Source organism: Trichoderma reesei (assembly GCF_000167675.1).
Source record: "Trichoderma reesei QM6a unplaced genomic scaffold TRIREscaffold_5, whole genome shotgun sequence".
Classification (NCBI taxonomy): Eukaryota; Fungi; Ascomycota; class Sordariomycetes; order Hypocreales; family Hypocreaceae; genus Trichoderma; species Trichoderma reesei.
The window spans coordinates 958,052-982,506 of record NW_006711152.1 but is presented as its reverse complement, the minus strand read 5'-3'; the positions used below and the strand labels follow the sequence as shown (position 1 = coordinate 982,506).

General features: G+C 54.3%; 8 protein-coding genes across 8 annotated transcripts; 3 read left to right on the top strand and 5 right to left on the bottom strand.

The window, feature by feature from the left end:
- Positions 1–195: 195 nt before the first annotated feature.
- On the top strand, positions 196–2,712 carry TRIREDRAFT_58802 (glycoside hydrolase family 95; the record flags this gene model as incomplete). The annotated part of the gene is made up of 3 exons (XM_006963836.1): positions 196–674; positions 739–965; positions 1,034–2,712. The coding sequence occupies 3 exons, from the start codon at positions 196–198 to the stop codon at positions 2,710–2,712; spliced, it is 2,385 nt and encodes a 794-aa protein (XP_006963898.1).
- Positions 2,713–2,947: 235 nt separating this feature from the next.
- Positions 2,948–7,129, bottom strand: TRIREDRAFT_58899 (uncharacterized protein; the record flags this gene model as incomplete). The annotated part of the gene is made up of 8 exons (XM_006963660.1): positions 2,948–3,658; positions 3,721–3,908; positions 3,969–4,084; positions 4,148–4,677; positions 4,740–4,915; positions 4,973–5,873; positions 5,939–6,875; positions 6,939–7,129. Coding segments are annotated over 8 exons (3,750 nt in total), but the record flags the coding sequence as incomplete, so codon positions are not given.
- Positions 7,130–8,505: 1,376 nt separating this feature from the next.
- On the bottom strand, positions 8,506–9,497 carry TRIREDRAFT_76421 (uncharacterized protein; the record flags this gene model as incomplete). Its single annotated transcript, XM_006963659.1, has 2 exons — positions 9,425–9,497; positions 8,506–9,320 (listed from the first exon to the last, which is right to left on the bottom strand). The coding sequence occupies exons 1-2, from the start codon at positions 9,462–9,464 to the stop codon at positions 8,506–8,508; spliced, it is 855 nt and encodes a 284-aa protein (XP_006963721.1). The 5' UTR covers positions 9,465–9,497.
- A 775-nt stretch (positions 9,498–10,272) lies between these two features.
- TRIREDRAFT_58282 (carbohydrate esterase family 9) lies at positions 10,273–13,178 on the bottom strand (the record flags this gene model as incomplete). The annotated part of the gene is made up of 2 exons (XM_006963658.1): positions 10,273–11,919; positions 11,982–13,178. 2 exons carry the CDS (start codon positions 13,176–13,178, stop codon positions 10,273–10,275), a joined length of 2,844 nt encoding a protein of 947 aa, XP_006963720.1.
- A 1,878-nt stretch (positions 13,179–15,056) lies between these two features.
- Positions 15,057–15,630, top strand: TRIREDRAFT_105524 (uncharacterized protein; the record flags this gene model as incomplete). Its single annotated transcript, XM_006963835.1, has 2 exons — positions 15,057–15,498; positions 15,542–15,630. The coding sequence occupies 2 exons, from the start codon at positions 15,057–15,059 to the stop codon at positions 15,628–15,630; spliced, it is 531 nt and encodes a 176-aa protein (XP_006963897.1).
- A 119-nt stretch (positions 15,631–15,749) lies between these two features.
- On the bottom strand, positions 15,750–17,540 carry TRIREDRAFT_59073 (uncharacterized protein; the record flags this gene model as incomplete). The annotated part of the gene is made up of 1 exon (XM_006963657.1): positions 15,750–17,540. One exon carries the CDS (start codon positions 17,538–17,540, stop codon positions 15,750–15,752), a length of 1,791 nt encoding a protein of 596 aa, XP_006963719.1.
- Positions 17,541–18,182: 642 nt separating this feature from the next.
- Positions 18,183–18,961, top strand: TRIREDRAFT_58989 (uncharacterized protein; the record flags this gene model as incomplete). The annotated part of the gene is made up of 2 exons (XM_006963834.1): positions 18,183–18,552; positions 18,720–18,961. The coding sequence occupies 2 exons, from the start codon at positions 18,183–18,185 to the stop codon at positions 18,959–18,961; spliced, it is 612 nt and encodes a 203-aa protein (XP_006963896.1).
- A 400-nt stretch (positions 18,962–19,361) lies between these two features.
- Positions 19,362–23,621, bottom strand: TRIREDRAFT_59014 (uncharacterized protein; the record flags this gene model as incomplete). Its single annotated transcript, XM_006963656.1, has 3 exons — positions 19,362–21,905; positions 21,966–22,863; positions 22,924–23,621. 3 exons carry the CDS (start codon positions 23,619–23,621, stop codon positions 19,362–19,364), a joined length of 4,140 nt encoding a protein of 1,379 aa, XP_006963718.1.
- Positions 23,622–24,455: the final 834 nt, after the last annotated feature.

The following is a 24,455-nucleotide window of genomic DNA, read 5'->3' as shown; positions in this document are numbered from 1 at the left end:
GCCGCCAAATCTCCCGGCGGAAGAGACAAAGGGGGTTGACGATCATGACCTTTAATGGACGACGACGCAGACGAAGCTTCCGGGAATCGACCACCAACTAGCATATATAGGGCCTCTCGTCTCCCAGCTCATCACGATGCCCTCTGGAGATGCACAGAGGAGTGACCAACGCTTCTGACATCAAACCACCAAAGCATGGCCAAGCTCAGCTTCCAGGCCCTCCTCGTCGGGCTTCTGGCCTCGAGTGCTTCCGGCGCCCTGGACGGAAGCCGATATCTCTGGTACACCTCCCCGGCCACAGACTGGGAAACCGGCGTGCTGCCCATCGGAAACAGTCGCCTCGGAGGGGCCATCTTCGGCGGCGGCAACGAGGTCATCACCATCAACGAGGACACGCTCTGGGACGGACCGCTGCAGAACCGCATCCCTGCCAATGGGCTGGCAGCCCTGCCCAAGGTTCGCCAGATGCTGCTCGCCAACAATCTGACGGACGCCGGGAACCTTGTCCTGAGCCAGATGATGCCCGCAGTTGGCGGCGAGAGGCAGTTCAGCTACTTTGGCAACCTGAACCTCAACTTTGGCCATGGCAGCGGCATATCAAACTATATCCGCTCCCTGGACACGCGCCAGGGCAACTCGAGCGTCTCGTACACGTTCAACGGCGTCACTTACACGTGAGTCCTCATGATGTTTGATTGATTCGACCGCTTCGTGCTGACACACCGACTCTTCGTCCAGCCGTGAATATGTTGCCAGTGCCCCTGTTGGCGTCATCGCGGCCCGGTTCACAGCAAGCAAGGCCGGTGCTCTCAGCGTGTCTGCCACGTTTTCACGCATCTCAAACATTCTAAGCAATGTCGCCTCGACATCTGGTGGTGTCAACAGCGTGACTCTGCAGGGAACCAGCGGCCAGGCCCAGAATCCCATTCTCTTCACTGGCAAGGCTCGTTTCGTGCCCCAAGGAGGTAAAAGCTCTTCTCATTTCTCGTCTGGAGAAGTTCAATGCGTCTCATGACTTACGACCCTCAACTAGGCTCTGTCAGCGCCTCTGGTGGCACGCTCACCATTACTGGTGCAACTACCATCGATGTCTTCATCGATGTCGAGACAAACTACCGCTATCCCACCGCCAGCGCCCTTGCCGCTGAAGTCGACAACAAGATCAACACGGCCGTGTCCCAGGGCTTCCAGAAGGTCCACGACGACGCCATTGCGGACAGCAGCGCCCTTCTCGGCCGTGCCAACATCAATCTCGGAACATCTCCCAACGGCATTGCCAACCAGCCGACGGACCAGCGCGTCAAGTCTGCCCGCAGCGCATTCAACGACCCTCAGCTGATCGTCCTTGCGTGGAACTACGGCCGCCATCTGCTGGTTGCCTCGTCTCGCGATACTTCAGCAGCCATCGACATGCCTCCGAACCTGCAGGGTGTCTGGAACAACGCGACCTCGGCTCCCTGGGGCGGAAAGTTCACCATCAACATCAACACCGAGATGAACCTGTGGCCCGCCGGCCAGACGAACCTGATCGAGACGCAACTACCGCTCTTTGACCTGCTCAAGGTCGCCCAGCCCCGCGGCCAGGAGATGGCCCAGAAGCTGTACGGCTGCAACGGCACCGTCTTCCACCACAACCTGGACGTCTGGGGCGACCCTGCGCCCACCGACAACTACCCGTCCAGCAGCATGTGGCCCATGGGGGCAACGTGGCTGGTCCAGCACATGATGGAGCAGTACCGCTTCACCGGCGACCTCGACTTCCTCCGCAACACGGCGTATCCGTACCTGCTCGACATCTCCAAGTTTTTGCAGTGCTACACCTTCACCTGGCAGGGCAACCGCGTGACTGGTCCGTCTCTGTCTCCCGAGAACACGTACGCCGTGCCCCAGGGGGCGAACGTGGCCGGCCAGCAGGAGCCCATGGACATGGCCCCTGAGATGGACAACCAGCTGATGCGAGACGTCATGTCCGCCATCGTCGAGGCGGCTGCTGCGCTCGGCATCTCCAGCAGCGATGCCAATGTCAAGGCCGCCTCTGACTTCTTGCCTCTGATCCGCACCCCTCGCATCGGATCCTATGGCCAGATCCTCGAGTGGCGAGCCGAGTATCCCGAGACCGACCCGGGCCACCGCCATCTTTCGCCCCTCTACGGCCTGCACCCGTCGAGCCAGTTCTCGCCCCTCGTCAACAGCACGCTCAGCGCCGCCGCAAAGGCCCTCCTCGACCATCGCGTCGCAAGCGGCTCGGGAAGCACCGGCTGGAGCCGCACCTGGCTGATGAACCAGTACGCCCGCCTCTTCTCGGGCGCCGACGTGTGGAAGCACATTGTCGCGTGGTTCGCCACCTATCCCACGCCCAACCTGTGGAACACCAACGGCGGCTCGACCTTTCAGATCGACGGCAACTTTGGCTTCACCAGCGGCGTGACCGAGATGCTGCTGCAGAGCCAGACCGGCACCGTCCACCTGCTGCCTGCTCTCCCCGGGTCCAACCTCCCGACTGGAAACGTCAGGGGCTTGCTGGCCAGGGGTGGCTTCCAGGTCGATATCGACTGGCAGGGCGGCAGCTTCAAGAGCGCTACTGTGACGTCGACGAGGGGAGGGCAGTTGAAGCTGAGGGTGGCCAACGGGCAGAGCTTCAATGTCAATGGGGCGAAATACAATGGACCAATCTCGACCACCGCGGGAACCAAGTATTCCATTACTGTTTGATCTTGTCTGTCGTTTCAATGGCACAGACTTTCATGTGTTGAAATAGCCACGAGAGTTGTGGTGCTTGTACACTTTTTGCATATAGTCGTCGCATTCTCTAAATCTGTACAAAGTCTCTTTTCGAAATGTGTAGCTGTAAGAGCAGAGTGTATGCAAAAGCCTATCTAAGTATACATGCCAAAACAATCAATCCATAGATCCAAAATCAAGAGCCCAAAGCAAAACGCCAAATATCTCATCCATCTATATTCTGCGCCTCACACATCTTCCTATACATGCCCCCCAACGCGACCAACTCCTCATGCTTCCCCATCTCGACAATTCTTCCCCCGTAAAAGACACAGATGGCATCCGCATCCCGAATCGTCGACAGCCTATGCGCCACAGCAACAGTGATCCTATCTCCCTCTTTGGCCGCCTCCGCAAGGGCGCTCTGAACAATCTTTTCGCTCTCAGTGTCCAGCGCACTGGTCGCTTCGTCGAGCAAGAGGACTTTTGGGTTGCGGATGAGGGAGCGCGCTATGGCGATGCGTTGGCGCTGGCCGCCGGAGAGCTGCGTCCCGTTGGGGCCAGCGGGCGTGGAGAGGCCTTCAGGTAAGGAGGAGACAAAGTCCCATGCGTTGGCGGCGCGGAGAGCCTCTTCTATCTGTGCGTCAGAGACTGCTGTGGTCTCTTCGGGAGATGAGGAAGAGGTCGAAGAAGTAGCTGCGTCTTCGTCGATGCCGAGGGCAATGTTCTCGCGGATAGAGCCTTGGAAGAGGACGGGTTCCTGCTGGACGAGGGAGACGACGCGGCGGTAAAGGCGAGGGTTGAGCTGGGTGAGGTTGTCGCCAGCGATGCTGATAGTGCCGGTCGAGGGGTCGTAGAAGCGTTCGAGCATGGCAATCATGGTGGATTTGCCGCAGCCGGAGGCGCCGACGAGGGCAAAGAACTGGCCCTTTTTGATCTGGACAATGTTAGATTGATGATTTGTTCCCCTTTGTGTTTTGTTTGAGTGTGATTACGTACCTCTAGGTTGATGCCTCGTAAGACAGGGGCTTCTGGCCGGAGAGGATAGGAAAAGCGGACATTGTCAAGTGCAACCGGGCCGCCTGATTTCGGCCCTCGGTCTGCATTCTCGGGCGTTTCTTGAACGGTGGGCTGCAGTCCGTTGAGCCAGAAGATGTAGTTGGCCGCATTCTTGCCTTTGGTTATACCTAGTGTCAAGGTTAGTCGACCTGTGCCGCATACATTGTATGTGGCTCATCGCTGCTCACTTGTTGAGAACTGGAATAGCTGAGAGGCAGCTTGTCCCGAGAAGAAGACGCCCAGGAAGGCAACGTAAAAGTTGTGCATGCTTGTCTCTTGGAACGAGACAAGCCGGCATCCGTACCTACACAGGCCCAAACATTAGTATTACAAAACTCGAAGAGATACTGACGACAAAACAACATACCAAAACCCCAGGGCGAGGAAAAAGTACTCGACACACTGCGTGAAAGCAAAGCAAATCATCATGATGGACATTGGCTTCACCGACCCCGCAACCGCCTCATCCAGCTCATGCATATAACTCTTGAGCACGGACTCCTCGATGGCCAGGGACGAAACGGTCCGTATCGCATTCACAGCCTCCGAAGCAATCGCCGCGCTCTTCGACTGCCGTGCCGAGATGGCGTGGTCCAGCTTCATGTCCAGCCGGATCTTGAACCATCCGGATCCGACCATCGGGGGCAACCCGGCAAAGACAACCACGAGGCCGACTTTCCAGCTGTACGCTACAGCTAGGATGCTGCACGCGAGCATGTTGAAGACGGAGACGAGGATAAGGCCAATGTTGAAGCCCATGAGCTCGAGGATGGCCTGCGGGTTTGCGTCGACACGGCTGGCGAGCGCTCCGATGTTGTTCTCGGGGCGGTCGAAGAATTGGAGGTCCTGGCGGAGCATGTCATTCAAGCTTTGCCGTCGAAGTTTGTGGGATAGTGTCTATCACGTCAGTCAGACTTGAATCGGAGAGCAAGAAACGGGAACGAAAGAGGAGGGCAAACCTGAGCGATGGCATTCGTAGTATATCCTAGCCACCCGTAGATGAGGAAGCAACCAACCGCCAGGACGATGAACATGGCAGCGTAAAAGTCTCCCTTCTTTGTCATTTCCGAGCCAGTCAACGTGAAGACGTCGACAACACTGGACAGCAGGATCGCCTGACCCGGGAAACCACCAGCTAATTGAAGTCAGAATGGTTGCACTCTCATTGCTCTGGGTTAGAGTGTCTGCTCACCTGCTCCGAGACAGCCAAGGACAGTGAAGAAGTATGGCCACTTCAACTCCGGATGTTCAACCACAAGTCTCCAAATCACAGATAAGAGTCCCTTCTTCTGGTAAGTTTCGTAGTTGTCTCGCTCTTTCTGCTGTTCAAGACGCAATTGATCCCCGGTGGCGTATCGGCTCAGAGTTTCAGCGAGATCGGCTGGGTGCTCTGTTGATGCCGCGTCCTCTTGGTCATCCAATTCAGTATCGGACTCATTCTTGGACACAGATAGATCCTGAATGCGCACTAGCTGGGCATAGATTCCATTTTGCTTCATCAAGCCCGCATGTGTGCCCTGCTCTACAATCTTTCCCTTCTTCATCACGACGATGTTGTCGGCCTTGCGGATCGTCGCCAGCTTGTGGGCGATGACAATTGTTGTCCGGCCTTCAGCGGCTCTGTCCAGTGCCTGTTGCACAATCCCCTCAGCATGCGGATCAAGCGCGCTCGTCGCTTCGTCGAGTAAGAGGACCTTGGGTCGAGAGACGATGCTCCTGGCAATGGCAACACGCTGCTTCTGCCCTCCAGACAGTAAGCCGCCCCTCTGTCCAATCTGCGTATCATATCCATTCGGCAGTTCCGTGATGAAATCGTGAGCAAACGCAAGTTTGGCCGCTTCCTGAACTCGCATCATCTTTTCCTCTCTCGGGGCGTGCTCCCACTTTGTGCCGACCAAACCGTGGGCGATGTTGTCGAATGCCGAGCCTTGGAACAACACGGGCTCTTGTTGGACGAGACGGACATTCTTCCGAAGCCAGTTGAGGTTGAGTTGGTCGATCGGTTTGCCGTCCAGCTTGATGACCCCGGACCGGCAGTTGTACCAACGCTCGATGAGGCCAACAATTGTGCTTTTTCCAGAACCACTTTGGCCCTGCACAGTGGATGTCAGTATCATGAATGTCTATATGTGAAAAGCGAGGAGAGGGGGGGGCTCACCACCAAGGCTGTGACCTTTCCAGCGGGGACACTCAGCGAAAAATCGTCCAGGACCGTGACCCCGGGCCGAGAAGGGTATGCAAAGGTGACGTGCTCAAGATCAAGATGGCCAGTGACATGCGAGGGCTTCTCTCCAGACTCGTCAAAGGGATCAATATCGGACTTTCGGTCAATCAACTCGAATAGCTGTGCAGCCCCCGAAGCAGCCCTGGCAAACTCAATCGAATACGGCGCCAGCGCCGTAATGCTAATAGTCGCAATCGTAACAGAGAATATTACTGTGAAGATCTGGCCTGACGAGGAAATGTCTCCGTTGGCGAATAAGTGGACGCCCTGCCAGAAAGCAAGCCCAAAGCCCAGATACATGATTGTGTATTCGACCGAAAGGAGGCCTGCGAACCAGGGGGAGAGCTGGCGTCCGTACTTATGGGCTTCGGTGAGGTATTCGTCAAACTTCTTGACGAGCCTCGACCGCATCTCGAAGGCGTGGACAGTGCGGGCGCTGCCGAGAATGCCCTCGGCAAAAGCATTGCCCTTGGCCTGTATGTCGAAGATCTTGGTCTCGATGCCCGCTTCAGATATGCCGACAAAGGCCATGACGGCGATTGTCGTCGGTGCGATACAGAGGCAGATCAGGGTCAGCTTCCATTGCGTGACGAATGCAACAATGAAGGCGGTTATGAAAGCAGAGATGCCCTGGAAAGTGAGGCCGAGCTTTTCAGCAATGCCGCCCTGAATCAGCTTTCCGTTGGTGGTTGCTTGGGTGGCAATCGATCCGCTAGTGCCGAGGTCATAGTAGGCAACTTCCTGGCTCAGGGCTGCCCTGAGATAGGCATGTCGGATGTTTCGAACGATTCGATAGGCATTGTAGGTCAAGAGGACGTTGTACGTGTAAGAGAGGACGAATCTCGCGATGCCAATGTAGACAAAGTAGAGACTTGACAAGGTGTCAATACAACAAGAACAACAACATATTGACTGTCACGGGAAGGGAGCTTACGCCAACTTGCCGGCATCATGGCGAAGCTTCGCACCGCCTGACGCAGGGTCAGTAACGAAGTCGGTGATTGTCGTGACGAAGCTGCCAAAGACCAGGTTCTGGATGGCAATGCCAGCACCAGAAGCGATGGCGGCTACGATGGAGACGGCGAGGAGGAAGCGTTCATAGGGGCCTGCGTAGGCAAAGATTCTCTATATTCGTCGTTCGTGAAAGATCAGCTTGATGCCCTGCAAATGATAGGATGAACAGCATAGAAATACGCCGTGTCTTGTGATATCATTCGGATGACTTACGAGATATGGGCTTCCAGACTTTTTCTGAGCCGCCGATGCTTGGTCTTGTTTGGTGACTTGCATCTGTATGCTGGCCCCCGGCTCGACAGTATGCAAGCCCGGGCTGCCAGGCACGGCCTTTTCGTTCTCTGCGGCTGTCATCGTCAACTCTCGAGGCGAGTTCCGCAGTCAACTGAGGCTTTTTTGACAAGACGAAGCAGGATTGGGCCGTATTAATAGGGCCAGTTGAAGATTGATGCTGTCGTTTGCCAGCTTAGGCGGATTGACACAACGTCACGGCCGAGTCTCTCACCATGAAGCCGTGGTCACCATCCGTCACCCGACAAACATGCAGTACACCCTTTTGATCACGGACGAGGCGATGCCATTTCAGCAGCAGCAGCAAGACACAGTTCTTCACCCTCGTCCGAGCTTGATCCAACACCCCGTCTGCAGAATTCCTGCCTCCGGCTCGGCGCCCGAAAATGCGGTCCATGCGTGATGCGTCGCCCCCCTCGGGTCCCGCGCCATTCGGGGTCCGCGGCCCATCCACCGCCAGCCAAGACGCCATCATCAATTCGAGCCCCCCTGCATGCAAGCAGCTGCTCTCGTTTCTCATTGGCGAGAGCTGGTTTAGCCGAGTCTTTCCCTGGTGCTCGCTTCCCCAGAACGAGGCTTGGGCATGGGTCGAGGGTTGGCCAAGCCGTTTTGGAGGCGCTGCTGGGCTGGCCTTGGATCCATTCAATGCTTGTTATTGTCGTCGAGTCTTGGGCGGTTTCAACACTGGACTTTGCGCTTAGTCATTGCATGGCTTGAAGGGAGAGTGTGAGAACAATAAGAACTGGTTGATCGGACGGGAGCTAGAATAGGTGAGATCTTAGAAGTTGGGAGGAGGAAGACATCAGACGAGACCGAGGGATGATGCCTTATTCTGCTGACTAACATCAGTCCGGGACTCTGTTCGTACTTGCCCTTCTACCGGGGAACCTCGTGTGTGACTTACCCTATAACTGGGAGAGGACGAACTGGAACTGTGATGATCTACAACTACCTGATATCAATCGTCTGCAACATGAATTGCTTGCTTGATACAATGGATTGGAGACACCATATGTTCACTGTAAGAGATATGATGCTTCTGCTCAAAGTGTAGCATCACCCATTACAATGAATCAGACATCATCACCAAACCAGATGCCATGACCAAAGACATCATCAAGACTCTCTTACACAGAATGCAGTTTTCCCAATAACAGCAAACGCTTCACTCTCAACACCAACTCATCAACCCCAACCTAAGCAACCGTCTCAGCCCCCCAGTAATAAGTCTTAATCCCAGCCCCCATAAACTCATCCTCATACACACCCGCCCTCTCCCCCTCCAGCGCCGCCCCAGCACACACAACCAGCGGCAGGAAATGCTCCCCCCTCCTCGGCGGATGCATATCATCAGCATGCGGCAGCTCGCGCCACCCCTTCAATCTCCGCCACCGCTCCTCCCTGCTCTCCGCGCCGACAGCCTCCGTCAGGGCCCTATTCCACTGATCAACCCTGTCCGTCCACGACTTTATCTTTGCGGGCGATCCGGAGCGCAGCTCATGATATGCTTGGAAATTATGCAGCGAAGCAAACCCTGAGCCCACAATGGCAATGTTGTCCTGCCGGAGCTTTGACAACGCGGCGCCCATCCGGAGATGCTCCTCCGGGTCCTCTGATTCCAGCACCGAGACCTGCACGATGGGCACGTTGGCCGCGGGGTTCACGAGCAGCATCGGGATGAAGACGCCGTGATCCCATCCTCTTTCCGCGTCAAGCACGGGCTTGAGGCCCTGCTCTTCCAGCGCGGCTTTCACCTCCTGCGCGACCTCAGGGTGGCCTGGGGCGGGATACTGCAGCGTGTAGGCCTCGGGCGGGAAGTTGTAGTAGTCGTAGAGCAGCTTGTGAGACGCCGCGGACGAAATGGTCGGCTTGTCTGTCGACCAGTGCGCGGTGACGAGAACAATGGCACGGGGCTGTTGGGGGGTGCCGAGCTTGAGAATTTTGGGGACGCGGTTCTTGAGGGAGTTGACAATGTCTTTGTGAAGGGGGTCACCAAGGATAGGAAGGGGGCCTATTGAAACCTTTCATGTCAGTTTGGCTTATACTTGATGCTGCTGATATCATGACGGTAGCTGGAGGTGGTCAGTCGTCAAAGAGAGTGTGTGTCAATCTCACCTCCGCCGTGCGAAAGCGCAATCACCGGAGCCAACGTCATCTTGCCTGCGGCTTTCCGGCCGACAAAGTACGTTGAAGCGTAGCGGAACAGTATGAAGACGAGCACGATTCTGCCAACCAAGGCAACGAGTCTCTTGAGGATCAATCCCATCAAGTGAAGCTCTTTAGTGTAAGCTCATACAAGCTTCCAAGAGTTGCGTCCGGGGCAGTGGCTGTTTTTAAATATTATTTCTTCTGAGGTTCCGGTTGACTAAGATTGTTACGAAAAGACTAGAATGCCGTGTAGAAGAACCGCGTCCTTGTGGTAACTTCGGCAATTCAACAGACGGGCACTTCGGACATGCAGGACCAGAGTGATCGTCTGTTGCAGAGTTGCTTCTAGATGCCCGCCTGCTCTTCTGAAGGAACACGAAATGGATCGAAATCCGCGCTTAACAGGTGGGATGTGCCGTCCGACCAATCATCAACTGGATTCCCGTCTTAATACCGCGCGGGCTGGGGAAATAGCCGCGCGTCGGAGCTCCGAATCCCACTTGGATGCCGTTAAGCTGGGTTTCAAGAAGGGCGGAACGGCATATCTGCGTGTACATGTAATTTTCTGTAGTGCTGAGATGGCGTCACCCAAGAAGACGATAATTGCAGTAACGAGCTTATTATTCAATCAAGTTTCTCGGTTGCGAAGAGTCAGCAAACTACTACAGACGTCGTGGATGGCGTTAATCATTTGCTCAGCAGATGCAGAGGTTGGTCAGAGAGTACATGTCAGCATGTTGAAGGGGCTATGAAAACTGAACAGTAGTATCCAACGTTATGTGGCAAGCATCAACTAGGTATACATTGATACTCGTCTACTGGAAAACAGCCACCCTGTCCCGTCCCGCACCGACGGCCTTGATGCGCGATCCAATCTCCAGAGGGCTCCCCTCGCTGACAATGAAATGCCCCTTTGCCTGCGCCTCTGGCAACTTGCCTCCTAGAATCTTGTGCACGTTGACGCTGACGAGATCCAGCGCCGTCTTCTCGCTCAGCCGTCCGTTGCCGTTGTGGTAGGCCGTACCGGCTTCAAAGCCCAGGTCGCGCACATACCAGTCTTCGGGCAAGCCAATTGCCACTGTGACGCCGGCATCGAGCAGGTAGTCAATCGTCGTGCCGTTCGACAGTGGTGCACCGGGAAGTGAGCGGCGCTGATCCCAGTTGTTCGGATGTGCTTGCAGAGGAAGCAGGATGACTCCCACCTTCGCGGCTGCCAGCTCTGCCGCGACAAGATGAGACTCTGACCCGCCGAGGATGGCCAGCCTGATCTTGGAGTCTGTAGCCTCTTCGACCTCGGACTTGATCCTCAACGCCGTGGCGATAGCGTCGGCGTTGTCAATGGTCAGAGCCAAGACGCTCTCTCCAGCAATCACCTTTTGCAAGTAGGCCACCTCCGAGAAGGGATCCTCTGGTTTGTCCTGAGAAGCAGCCGCCAGGAGCTTGCGCCGCAGCAGGCCAAACAGTTCAGAATAGCTGCCGACGTTGCGAGCGCTGAGGTCGAGGGTGTAGTGCACGGCCACGTCTGAATCAAACACGGCACCCTTTTCGGCGACCGTCTTGGCGGCGGTAAGGAAGCCAACGCTGACGCCGTGGTGAGACTTGCCGCTCAAGTACTTTGGTGCCGAGATGGCCTTGGTCACGCCGTATTTGGCCGCAACATTGAGCTTCTTGCTGTCCAACCGCAGGCCGTCGACAGCACGCGAGAAAGCGACTGGATTGGGTCCGTTGTCCGTAACGTCTTCTCCGTCAATGTCGTTCAAGCCAATGGTGCCAGCCACGCCGGTGAAGGAGTTGGTAAGATAGCCGTTCTTCAGCTCGACATGTACCTTGGCAGCTTTAACGGCGGCCTCGTATTCAGGGCTGCACGGGCCGATGCAGACAATCTTGCCTTGGGAGACAAAGACATCTACAGGCTCGCCGTCGGATTCGAAAGCTTGGCTGTCCTTCAAAAGAACCTTGGTAATGCCATGGAAGACAACGTCTTGGACGTCAGTAGGCTCTTCGATGATATTGGCCAGCGCCTCATCAGGCACAATGGGGCCCTTGGCAGGCTTCTGGAGCTCCACGGGATTCTCAAACTGGGCAGTGCCGTCAATCCACACCTGAACGGGCGCAGCGCCGACGCTCAAGGGGTCGCTGTCCCAAACTACGACGTCGGCGTCGAAGCCAGGCTTCACTTTGCCCAGTCGGTTTCCAAATCCGAGCAGCTCGGCAGGAAGGCTGGTGACGGCGGAGAGAGCGGCGTGATAGGGCAGTCCGTAATGGTATCCCTTGGCAGCCTCAAAGAGGACGTGCTGCGCATTGAGGACGGGATTGTCACTGACATACACCGTGGTGAGGTTGGCATCATAGAGGTACTTGCCAGCATGTTCAGACGCGATATAGGCCTCGGTCTTGTAGTACATGTTGTCCGCAAACAGGGCAGACGCGGGTGGGCGACCTCCGTAGGTTCGTTTCAAGATCTGTAAAGAAGAACACGTCAGTTCCGGCCTTGTCAAACTCGTCACTGCTGGCAAGGACATACCTCAGTAGCAAGATAAGTTTGGTGAGCATGGTGAAAAGCTCGAATGGGAAACTTGAACTCGTTTGTGTGATCCACCATGGCCTCGAGATCCGTAATGGTATAGCAGTGAGTGTTGATGTGGACCTGGCCACGCAGAGCCGCAGCAAGGGATTCCCAGAAAATCTCCTGTGGCAAGTACTCTTCCATATTCTCTACGCCAATAGCATCGGCCTTGTCGCACCAGTCGTCCTGGCGCTGGATCAAGGCCCGAGCCTGCTCAAAGGCATGTCTAAAGTTGAAGCTCTCGCCCATGCGGCTAAATGGCCGCTTGTCAACGCCTCCGTGCACCCTTTTGGGGTTCTCGCCACATGCCATCTTCATGAACCGCCAATTGCGGTCAGGGTCGGCCAGCAAGTCCTGTGCGCTGATCTCCTTGCGGCCGTTGTTAGGACCAACGGCGTGCTTGATGGTGAACGCCTCACCACCCATGCTGTTGCCGGAGCCGGGAAGAATGAGGGAGGTGGTGACGCCGCCAGACTTGATGACTTGAATCTGAGGATCGAAAGGGTTGATAGCATCAATGGATCGTGCCCAGGGCGTGATGTCGTCTGAGACTTCGTTGGTATCGGCATAGCCCCTGAGATACGGCAGAGAGTCGACACCGGCATGGCTGTGCATGTCAATGATGCCTGTCGTCAGCTGGCGTCCCGCGGCATCGAAGATCTGAGTGTCTTTGGGAAGCGACTGAGACGAGATGTGGTTTTCGACCCGTGTGATCAGGCCATGCTCGAGCAACACGTCGCCCTGAATCCATTCCCAGCCTTTGCCGGCTCTGGCGTCCGCCTCGCTCGTGCCCTCGACAGGCTCGCCGATCCAGATGGTCGCGTTCTTGATGAGCGTTGGCTGGCTGCCGGGAATCCATCTGGCGTTCTTGTCTCGTCCCAGCCCGATGGGATCCTGCGGCTTGTGCCTGAGCTTCTGGCAGGTCTGCAGGTCGTCGTTGAGCTTGTCCAGCGATAGCAACGGGGTCTTGGCATCGTCTCGCCAGATCTGCGTCCATTGGCCGGCCACCAGGAGCGTCAGACAAGTGGCTCCGAAGAGCTTCAAGACGCGGGACCGGCGAAATGCAGCGCGCCGACCGCGAATACGCGCAGATCCAGAGGCTGGCGGCGGCAGCTCTGACGCGCTGTACGGAGGGAGATCGGCTTTCTCGTCCATGGTGTTTCCCAGTCCCCGCATCGTGCTGGAGGAGGAGGAGACGGTCGTTGAACGGATGAAGGAAGGCGAAGGGAAGAGGAAGAGAAAGAGGAAGAGGAGAGGGAGAAAAGAAGACGAAGGGAGGAGGGAGGAGTTGATAACACCACGACGACTGTCTGCCCCCTACATGGACGGATGGAGCATCTCAGTGATAGGCAGTCAACTGCGGTTGTGCGAGGTCGAGAGATCGATCCAATAGTAGATACGGACGAGCTCGAGCTCCGAGATAGGTACATGTAGGGCAGCCCCAAGCGGGTTGCTCTGGCTGCGGTACCCCGGGCGCTGCCGCACTTTTGCAGCGGCCAGAGCCTATCAGCAGCGCCACCGCAGCACCACTAGAGCGCCAAAAGTTCCCGCCTGCAGGGGCGTTGCGGGGTAGCAGCCGCTAAAGCGCAGCGCTAGGGCCCTGTATCGCCCCTGTATCGCCCTTGTGTCACCGCGCCGGTGGGCCTGTTGGCGATGCCATCATTTGCGTCCATCATGGCACACACACGCATCCATGGATCTGTTGCACGTGCATGAGACAGACCAGTGGTACAGGTATAACAGCGCAAAGCATCACGATTCAACGAGCATCGTCGTGTAACACCCGGAACTAGTTTCTTCCTGCAGCACAAGACTAAGTGCGTAAAATGGCTCTCTTCGTGAACGGATCATGAGCTGGTCCTCAAGACAAGGTGAGCGCATGTTCTGATATGCATGAGATGGACTGCCCATGTGTGTATGCTACATGTACTCGTTTGCTGGATCTCAAACTTGGACGACTCTAATAAGGCCTTGAAAACAATTGCTCGTAGCACCCAGGAGCTGCCAAACAGTGTTTGACGTGTTGCAAGACTGCAAGACTCTATCAAACCGCAAGAGCCCCATCAGCTGAAGTATCCAGTGAGTGATGGTAGATTTAATTCGTTCCTCTGCAATTCCTGGAAACCTGCCGGTCCCGATGAATCTATTCACTCATATCTGGCAAGATGACCAATTTCCTGCGCTTTACATATGCGGCGCCAATCGCCAGTCATGGTCCCTTCACTAAGGCAATATCAGATCTCATCTGGCATATACATGTACACGTAGATTCCCGGATACAGATCTAGTGCGTATTATCCATCTCGCAGCGCTGAGCTCACAATAGATCCATGTCTTCTGGCATTCACGCATAGGTATGCATCAACGGCTTCATTATACATGTATTCGGTACTTGTAGAAGCTTAGGTACCTACGTGAGCCTGATGCCCTCAGCATATGTGAGACAACCCGCCAATATCAATCTGCCAAAGACTGTCGTGGTCAGCGAACCTCTCAGGTATCACGAGACGACTCCATCTTCTCCAAACAACTATGGATTACACAAAGCCGCATGTCTGTTGATGCAATCTTTCCATGAATGTATTGTAATTACCTAAGAAGAGTTACACACCTCAGACCAGGCAACTTCGTTTCCAGGTCACCTCGTCTTACACCGACAAACCCCGCCGATGATCACCACCAATCATTGCTGACTTGTAACGTACTTATACTGAGCCTTTACGGGCTTTCTCGCTTATCTTACATTAACTGCCGATCTCCTCATGAGCAGTCTTCCTCTTTTGTGTCTACGAGAACTGACTTTAACCTTGCAAAGAAACTGAGAGTGAGATTTTGGAACGCTGGGAAACTGTAAGAACTACGGCTTTACAGGAACCCAAAAGCACCGCTTTTCCGACTGTGATTTATCTGAGTATGGTTATATAGACGGTGTGGAACGAATTTTCGAGAGTTGGATTGCATGAAATGTCTCGTCTACATCACATTCTCTCAAAAGCCATGACGTATCCTTAACTTGAGTTTGGACAAGTAATGATGGCCTCAAACAACCTTGTTGCGGAACTCGTGTACACAAGCCTCAGCGTCCCCCCCGAACGATACAAAGATGTATACCGCACCACCTTGGAGCCCATTCTCCTCGCTCAACCTGGCCTGATCTCAGCCATGGGCGGTATCATCACCACAGGCACAGAGAGTGCCACGGCCATCTCTTTGGTCGTCTGGGAGAGCGTAGATGCGCACGTTGCCTTCATCTCCGGCCCGGCAGCATTTCCTTTTTTCGAGGCCTCAAAGCCATTGATGAGCGGACCGCCTGCAGTTGAGCACTATAGAATCGGTGGATTACAGACACGTGCCGTCCAGAGCCGGTTTTCTCGGTTGCTCAAAGCTTCCGATAATGAGGACAAGGAGAAGTTGGCAAAGATATTGGACAAGTGTGTGGCGGCTGAAGGGAGTGAGACGGCTGTGATCAGCAACTGTGAGGAGGATGCTTCATTGAGGACATTACTTCTCTTCAATAGCTCGGACAGGTTTGAGGCGACTGTTGATGCTTTGGATAGGAACACGAGCATCAAGACTCTTGCTGTTGAGTGGTATTCAAGGGGCATGAAGGTCGAATAAGAAGGGTTGGCTGTCAGAGCTATCGAGCAAATCGCATATTGCTTTCAGAGATTGTTCTCAAGGGAGCTATCGCAATAAAGTGTTACATCTATCATCTATGTCATATCATCACCTCACACCTGCTCCTTTCGGTATACATGACGATATGAAGCCGGGCATCTTTGTGTCAAAGTATCCATCACAAGCGGCATCAACACACCTCGCAAGGCTCCCAAAGTAAAACCTCCTTCCCGTAAGGCCCGGTCCATAATGCGCATACTTTGCAGAGTTGGTCATAATCGTCCTCGAAGTCGTCGGAATCACCGGCTCCCCAATCATGCACCAACAAGTGTCGGTAATAACCTCGACCCCAAATCGATGCAGCTCCTCGATGAGCCCTGCTTGATCTGCCAGACCATATGTGGCCCTTGCACATGTCACCATGACGGCAACTTTGTCATGCTTTGCCCGGCCTCGACAAAGACTCGCAAGTCTTCTCAGTTCGGCGATTGAGAAATGGGGATTTCCGAGAGATATAAGATCAACAGGTGAGTTGTCTTCTGCAGAGTTGAGCGTCCTCCACACTGTCTGAAGTTCCGTCACATCAAGACGAATGCATTCCACGCCTTCTCTTCTCCCTATTGCGTCTTGCAGCGTGGCAGCTTCCGGTGTCACACCCACAATGTGAAACATGGGCGCACTCGCCATGGTTGCAAATGCAGCTCCGAAAGCCTTGAGATCATCTCTCGAAGGGCGCAGAACATCAACTCCTACAACGACAGGTATGCGACTGCCTGCGATTCTGCCAACATGATAACCCAGCAATGGGTAGAACGAATCATCAATATCAGCCTTTTGAAGAACAGGCAACTCCACACAAAGCGAAGCCGACCTGTTACTCTCAATATGCAATCCTCCATAGGGCGCACGCCCCGTCAGAGCAATGCATATGTCAAGAAAGTCCGGATACTTCATCGTCTTCGCTCCAAGCACGCTATTCGCATACACCACAGCGTTTGATTCAGCCCACGCCACTTGCTCCCCCCTTTTCGGTGCGCTGGGAAGCAGATAAGGAGCGCAAGTGTATGTCGGCAGCGCTCCCATGTCCGTATAAGCCGTGGCCAGCTTCTCTGCTGCTTCGCCAAAGACCGATGGAACGCCTTGAGCTCGCCAGCGTCGTTGATCGACGAAAATGGAATTCAATGTGGTGGGAGTGACGACCTTTCCGCCCCAGTCACGCAACGTTTCTGCGAACTTGAGTGATGCCGGTCCTGTGTAGACACAGCCATCGATGTGGACTTGGGTGATGTCTATCAACTTGCGGGCTCCCTCCATGGCCGCCATGCGCAGGATGATGCGCATGGCAGCTTGAGCGGCTTGGCCATGTGCTCCGCTGAGGAATGCGTAGTCTTTGTTTGACAACTCGATACTGAGGCCAAGAGTTGTGTCTAGGGGCTCCGTTGAATCATCTTCAGGGCTGTGCATCGCATCACCAAGTTGCACAGTCGACACCGTGCCCCCATTCACAGCCACATAGCGAGCAGCCAGCAACTCTTCAAAATCTGTCACCGCCAAGACAACCACCGGGATAGACCTGCCAAATATCTCCTCGGCAACAACAACCCCCAGAGTCAAGATGTCCTCTCTTCTCGAGAATATCAGAGCCTTGGGCCCTTTGCCACTTAGCAACAGCTCTAGCAGAACCCCACTGCCGGAGCAAGAGCCGCGACCACTGGGAATCGCTAGAATTGCGTCTTGTAGGAATTCACCGCTCAACGGGTGATGGTGGTCTATGACTTGGCTCGTCTGCGGATCGACGCCGCCCCAGAAGCTCAACTCGAGATTGCTTGCGATGAGGGGACCCGAGGCCTTTCCGTGGACGTATGCGGTTCCCTTGTAATGAGAGTTTCTGGGAAGCATTTTCTGTTCCTTGCTGTACATTTAGGAGGCGCTGAGGTTGTGGTCTTTTTCGGGGCAACCGCTTGAGTTGGTTGACGAGAGGTTGTAGAACAGAAATTGACAGTTTCCTACATAGGTCGCCAATGTACCCCGGCAGTTATCGCTCGAAAAAGACGCACAATGTGCCTTCAGCTGATACCTTCCATTGTCCTTTACGATTGAATTAGATGGACTGTTGCAGACATCCAGACGCCAGCGTTGGACAGAAGGTAAGATGAGGAGATTCCCTGCTTATGACAGCTCCGATTTCCACCTACTCCCCCCCCCCCCAAAATAAATTGGCCGACTTACACAGATTCTCCCCCTCCTCTCAGTCGGCCCACTTTGCTTTACACGAGCAAGCATCCGTCACCTCGGCCAACTTTTAGCTTGAGATGTTTGGCAGGATGCAATACGGAGTTCGGCAATGTGGCATCAGAGGCTCGCAAGGCATTGCCCGGCAGACTCGTAATCCACCTGCCCATCATTACGAATCCCACGAGGCTGAAGAGTGCAGTTATAAGACAGAGACAACGCACCTTCAGTCTCACTCTTTCCTTACATGAAATTAACTGATGAACAGACCCATTTCAATCTCCAAATCCAATCTCACAGAGCCCTAAAATGACAATCATATTAAGAAAAGCAACAGAGCAGGACATCCCCCTCATCGCCGCCCTCGCCAGCAAAGCATTCCATCCCGCATCCGACTGGATCACCCGCCAAATCTTCCCCCTGCACCTCCAACCTCCAACAGTTCCCGACGGAGAAGCCGCTCTGCCATGGCGCCTGTCAAGAAAAACAGCGAGTTTGCGCGGCCCGAATACCGCTTCGATAGTCGCGATTGATACAGCTCTGAATGACCAGATTGTCGGCTTTGCGCTGTGGGATCTGCCGGTTGGAGAGGAGGAAACGGAGGCGGAGATGGTTACACCTGCGGAGGCAGAATTGCCGGCGGACGTAACCGATTTGAAGGCTTATGCGCAACTTCAGAGTATCTTGAAGGAGGACCATCAGGCTACTTTTGGGGATAGAGAGCTCAAAGACGTCTGGCGTGTGTTTTTCCGTTCCAATTCTCTTACGCGATTCGTCTTTACACATCCTCTTTATGCGAATGTACAAGAAGGATGATTTATGAAAAGCTTGACTGATTTGCGATAGATCTCGACTTCATCGGCGTCGATCCAAACCACCAACGGAGAGGAATTGGCAGGGCCCTTTTATCATGGGGCATTGAACAAGCTACAAAAGCAGGCAGAGACTGCTATCTCATGGCTACGCCCCAAGGACGACCGCTTTATGAAGATGCTGGTTTCGAGGTTGTGCGGCCTTTGGATATGTTTGGGGTGATGCATCATTCGATGATACTCAAGGCTAAGAGCGTGAATGGAACAAGAGCATGAGAAGCATTGGGGTTGGTCATGGGATGAATGATTGCTAGTGATCTCGAGAAAAGCGCTGGGTTACAACGTGAATATAGGTAGAAGCATAGTTTCTGTAATTTAAAGATGTCTGTTATTAGTGACCACCAGGTCATATACTAAGATACCTGCTTGCTTCTACTTGTATTCGATAAACCATGATCCATGAAAAAGCCATTCATGTCTTCGCTACACCCAGCAATTGTTCTAAAGAGATCTAACATGTAAAAAAAATGCTCATGAAACCCTGTATATCCCCTTCTATCTGATATCTGAGTTGCGAGGAAATGAAAATTGAGAATTGTCTCTAGATGAGAGACATGCATACCTTTAGGCATACAATGTGGGTGGAATAGTGGGATTGCTCCTAGTTGAAGCCCCCTTACTCGGCCTTCTTTGACATCTTGGTGCGGAGCTTCATGAGCAAGTACACCAGAGAGTATGAGCTGAACACCATGAGCACAACAATAGCAGCGTCCCGCCAGCCGTAGTAGTACTCCTTCAGGTTCAGAGTCCGAAGATAGTCCTCGCCTTTGCTGAAAGAGCAGACTTGGCAATTGGCCGTGGCATCGGGGTTGATCAGATTGGCCACTGCGCCGGGTCCTGCCGCAAGGTAACTCTCAAGATAATCACCGCAGGTCGTGCCATTGGGAGGGTTGAAGGTAGCAAACTCATGAGGAGCGCACTTGATCTCCTGACCCCAAAGGTCAAAGACCAACATGCTACCCATGAGGTAGTTGAAAGGGTTCAGCCAGTAGATCCAGTATCGCCAGAATGCTTGGATCTGCGCATAAGGGACCAACACACCGCAGAAAGACACGAGTGTTCCAAGCACGAGAGGGTTGGCCAACACGGCGAAAACCTCGTTCGGGGCGTATGCGGCAATAAACTGACCCATTCCGGTGTAGAGGAACTCGTACATGAGCATGACGAAGAAGGTCGCGCCAGCCCGATGGGAGTCGGTCGGGAAGCCCACGGTGTAGTACCAGCACACAAAGTAGAGAACGGCACAGATGATGAGGTACGGGATCTCCGAGACGATAAGCGCTGTCACAAAGGCGATCCATGAGTACATCTTGGACTTCTTCTCTCGCGTCTCGAAAATGTCTCGGCGGTGAATGAAGACGGGCTGCAGCTGGGCAAGAACACCGGGGGCAACGAAGATGAAGTTGAAGATGGTGAAGAGCTTCAGCTGAAGGTCGCCGACGGAGTCCTTGATCATCCAGAAACTGAAACCGTTAAAGAGAGCAGAGAAGATGTGCAGCGCAAACTTGTTGTTGACGTAGTCGGCGTTGCGAAACAGGCTGACGTTCATGCGCTGAGTAACAAGCTTGGTCTGCTCCCACAGAGACGTGGCGAATTCGTGGCCATCGTCCACCGTGCCGGGAGGCTTCGCCGCAGCCTCGCTGATGATCTGGTCAAGTTCCTTGGTCATGTTGGCATACTCGGGCGATGACAGCCAGACCTCGTTCCAGTCCTTGCCTTGAGAGAGCTGTCCAGACACGACATCGATCATGTGCTCAGCAGGGTTGACATCGACGGGGCATGGGGCATCGTAGCGAGCAAAGTATTCCCTGACAACTTTTGCTTGATCACCGATCTCTCCAAAGTAGACAGTCTTGCCGCCCTTGGCGAGCAACAAAAGGGTATCGAATTGGGCGAACAACTGGGCAGAAGGCTGGTGAATCGTAACCAGCACAGCTTGGCCAACGGCAGCCAGCTTCCGCAAGAAACGAACGGTGTGGAAGGCGGACTGACCGTCCAAACCAGAAGTGGGCTCGTCAAGGAAGATCAGGATGCTAGGCTTGGAGACGAGCTCGACACCAATCGTGACACGTTTGCGCTGCTCAACGCTCAAGCCGGCACCGACTTCACCAATCAACGTGTCAGCAATGTCATGCAGTTCCAAGAGGTCGATAATCGTGTTGACATAAGCCAGCTTCTCTTCGCGCGGCGTGTCGCGGCTTTGTCGGAGGAGTGCCGAGAACTCGAGAGCCTCGCGCACGGTAGCGAAAGCTTCGTGCACGTCAAGCTGCTCGCAGTACCCCGCAGACCTCTGGAAGGAGACTGGCAGCGGTCGACCGTCAACCAGGATGGAGCCTCGGATGGTGCCTTCAGTCTTTCGCTGGGCGAGCACATCAAGCAGAGTAGTCTTTCCAGCGCCAGAAGAACCCATCAAAGCCGTCAGGTTTCCAGGCTTAACCCAACCTTGAACATTGTCCAAGAGAAGACGATCACCATGTGGAGTCTTGACCGTATAGGACAGATTCTTCCAGGTAAAGACTGAGGAGTTACGGATAAGATTGCCCTGAACTGCCACGGCGGTGTCGTCGGAAGAGTTGCTGTCAGACTGGTTGTTGACATTGTTGCCCTCCTTTTCCGAAACTTGGCCTTCTACGTCAGCCTGGCGTAGAGCAGGAACGAGCTTGGATCGCTCTCGAGGAATAACCAAACTGGGTCCGCTTTCCGAAGAGCTCTTCCACTTGGTCGTGAAGAAGACAGTGATGGCCACAAACAGAACCCACCATGCCCAGATGATGCCAAAGTTTCGCCAGACGTGGGAGTGGCTGTAGGAGAGCGATTCCAGATACAGGTCACCATCGACGTAGGTCTGCCCCGGCACTGCGCCGCCCACGCCAGCGCAAGCCTGCGAACCGGGATCGGTAAAGCCTGGGCCGTTGGGGACAATGTTGGTACCAACGCAGGGGATGATCTTGCCGTGGAACTCGTTGGACAGAATGGCATCGAATCCATACGCCATTGGGTCGATCCAGAAAAGCCAAACGAACCATGGGTGCATGCGAGGCTTCTGAATCATGTAGCCATTGTACATGATTGTAGCAGCGATGATGAGACCGGAGAGCTTGGAAGCGCCATCGAATGTGCGGAACGCGGCGCCGATGGCTCTGAACATGGCCGTCATACACTGATGATAAAGTTAGCTCAACGGAAGCCCAAGAAAAACACAGGCAATGACAAGACTTACGAAAGTAGTGGCCACAACGATAACCCAAAAGGTAAAGAAGTGGCCTGCAGTGGCTGTCAAACCAACCATAAAGTACAAAATCACAGAGAAGCCTGAGACCTGAACCAAGATGACGGGAATATCAGCCGCAATTTGAGCAATGCAGAAGGCGGCAGGATGGAAAAAGGCAAACGACTTGTGCTTGATCAGAACAGGCCGCCCCATGAAGGACTCGGTAACCTCCGACATGGAGAGCAGGGCGTTGAAGAGCAAAGCGAAGAAACAGGCACCAGACTTTACAAACAGCCCAGCAGTCGTGTCGGGGGCATTGTAAAAGAGGGAGCCAGCGATGAGAGCTTGCACAATGGTCGAGAATTGCTTGATGAAGAAGGTGGCCTTGTCACCCCAGATAATCTGGTACTGTCGCTTGATGCAAGTCTGCACCTGGACGGCAAAGCTGACAGTGAACGGGCTCGATGCCGGCAGTCCTTTGTATTTCTCCAGCGCCACTCCCTCTTGGAACAATTTGGTCTTGGTCTGGGCTTCTGTAGTGGTCGGATAATCGTATTCGGCTTTTGCTTGTTCAAAAATCGGTGTCTTCTCGTACTCGTCGCGAATGGCCGCAGCCGTCCGAGGGAATTTCAGCTTCATCTCATCTCGGACTTTTCTCTCGGTTGGTACGGTAACACCGGTCAGGTAGTCAGCCACATTGGCACCGTCGCCGCAGATGAAACCCAAGCTCTCCATGAACGGACGAGCCTCGCGCATGGGGCCGTAGTAAATTTCTTTGCCCTCGTCGAGAACAAGCACCTTGTCGAAGAGGTTGTAGATGCCGTTGCCGGCCTGGTATAAAGTGACGATTGAGGCTAAGCCGAGGACGTCGGTCATGGCTCGAACAGCCTTGGCCCATTCGAGAGCACTGATAGAATCATGTTAGTGAGACAGTCTCCAAGTGTTACACAGATATGGCCTTTCTTACGTGCTAGCATCCAGACCGCGAGTCGAGTTATCCCAACAGAAGACGCTTCCTCTGGTTGCGAGGCATTCAATGATGGACACTCGCTTTCGTTCTCCACCAGAGACACCCCTGACGAATGCATTGCCGACCTTGGTGTCTTCAGTATGCTCAATGCCCATGGACTTGAGCAGAAAGTTGCGTGACTCTTGACGGATCTGTTCTTGGCTGGTGACGCCATTGGGCAACTTGTAAGGGACCTTTAATCTCGTCGCAAAGTCCATGGTTTGCCCCACAGTCAGCGATGGGAAGAAGATTTCTTCCTCTGTATTTATGACGATCTGGCCTCGGTATCGCTTTGCCTCCTCTGCCTTCATTGATCCGTACAAAACATCACCCGTGACCTGGGCATAGCCAGTCCGTTTGTTGGCCAGCATGTTGAGTAGCGTTGTGCATCCACTTCCTGGACGGCCGAGGACGAGGAGCATCTCGCCCGGCTTGACGCATCCATGGACATTGTCGAGGATCTTTCTCATAGGCGGCTTCTGGCGAGACTCTTTGATCAACTTTAGGATGTTGAACTGAGAAATGACGTTTTCGTGAATGGCTGCATCGGCACGGACACCCTGCACCGTAAGATTCTGAAAGGTGACGCCGAGCTCTCTTGGGGGAAAGCCGGAAGCCTTGTCACGCTCATGGAAGGCGACAACATCCTGCTTCATGGACCATGTGTTGTCGACGGAGTCTTTGCCTGCATCAGACACGTTGACGTCCGTGAGGGTATCATCGTAGGTGGACTTCATGATGATGCCAGGTCCGTGTTAGTGGCGAGATACCACCAAGGGAGGGACTGAAGCAAGATGATGAAGTGAGTCTTGGAATAGATTCAAGATGCGGAAAAGAAGGAGAATGTGGCTTCGAAGGCAGAGGGCATCCCTTTTAGAGCTCTGGGCTGAAGCGTGTTCCGCAGAGCTCTGGATTCAGGCGTATCGTGTGTCAAGCAAAATATTGACCCGGTGGATCTCGGCGCTGACAAGGAGCCCGAGACGGGGCCCGCGCTCTCCTGTAAGTCAAGAGTCATGGCCACGATGGAGCTGAAAGGATGGAGCGATGGGAGCCAACCAATGGAGGCGTAAGATCTGGCTGAGGAATGTGATCCGACGTCCAAAGCGTTGGGAGGCCCTTGTCCACGCGGCCAAGAGGCACCGGAGGCGGAGCGAGCGTTATCAGCCAAACTCCCGTGTTTACTTCGCATTCGGAGAACGTCTCCACGAGCTTAAATTCTCCCCCTGGCGCCCGTTCCGGCTTCCCGCCCTTCGCTCGTCCTTGACCCAACGTCAATCTTCCGCTTAGTCATAGGGAATTGGACCCCATTCTGACGGGCGAGGATTGTCATGGTATCCCACGAAGACGCATGTGCCAACCGGCAGTTTGCTGCTTTCCACATGGTTGGTAATGCCGAATCTGTCATGACCACAGGTCCGAGCTAGTACTCGGACAAAGCGCATGGATCCGGATTTCGGGCATATGATGATTGTACCGTTGGGACGGAGTAC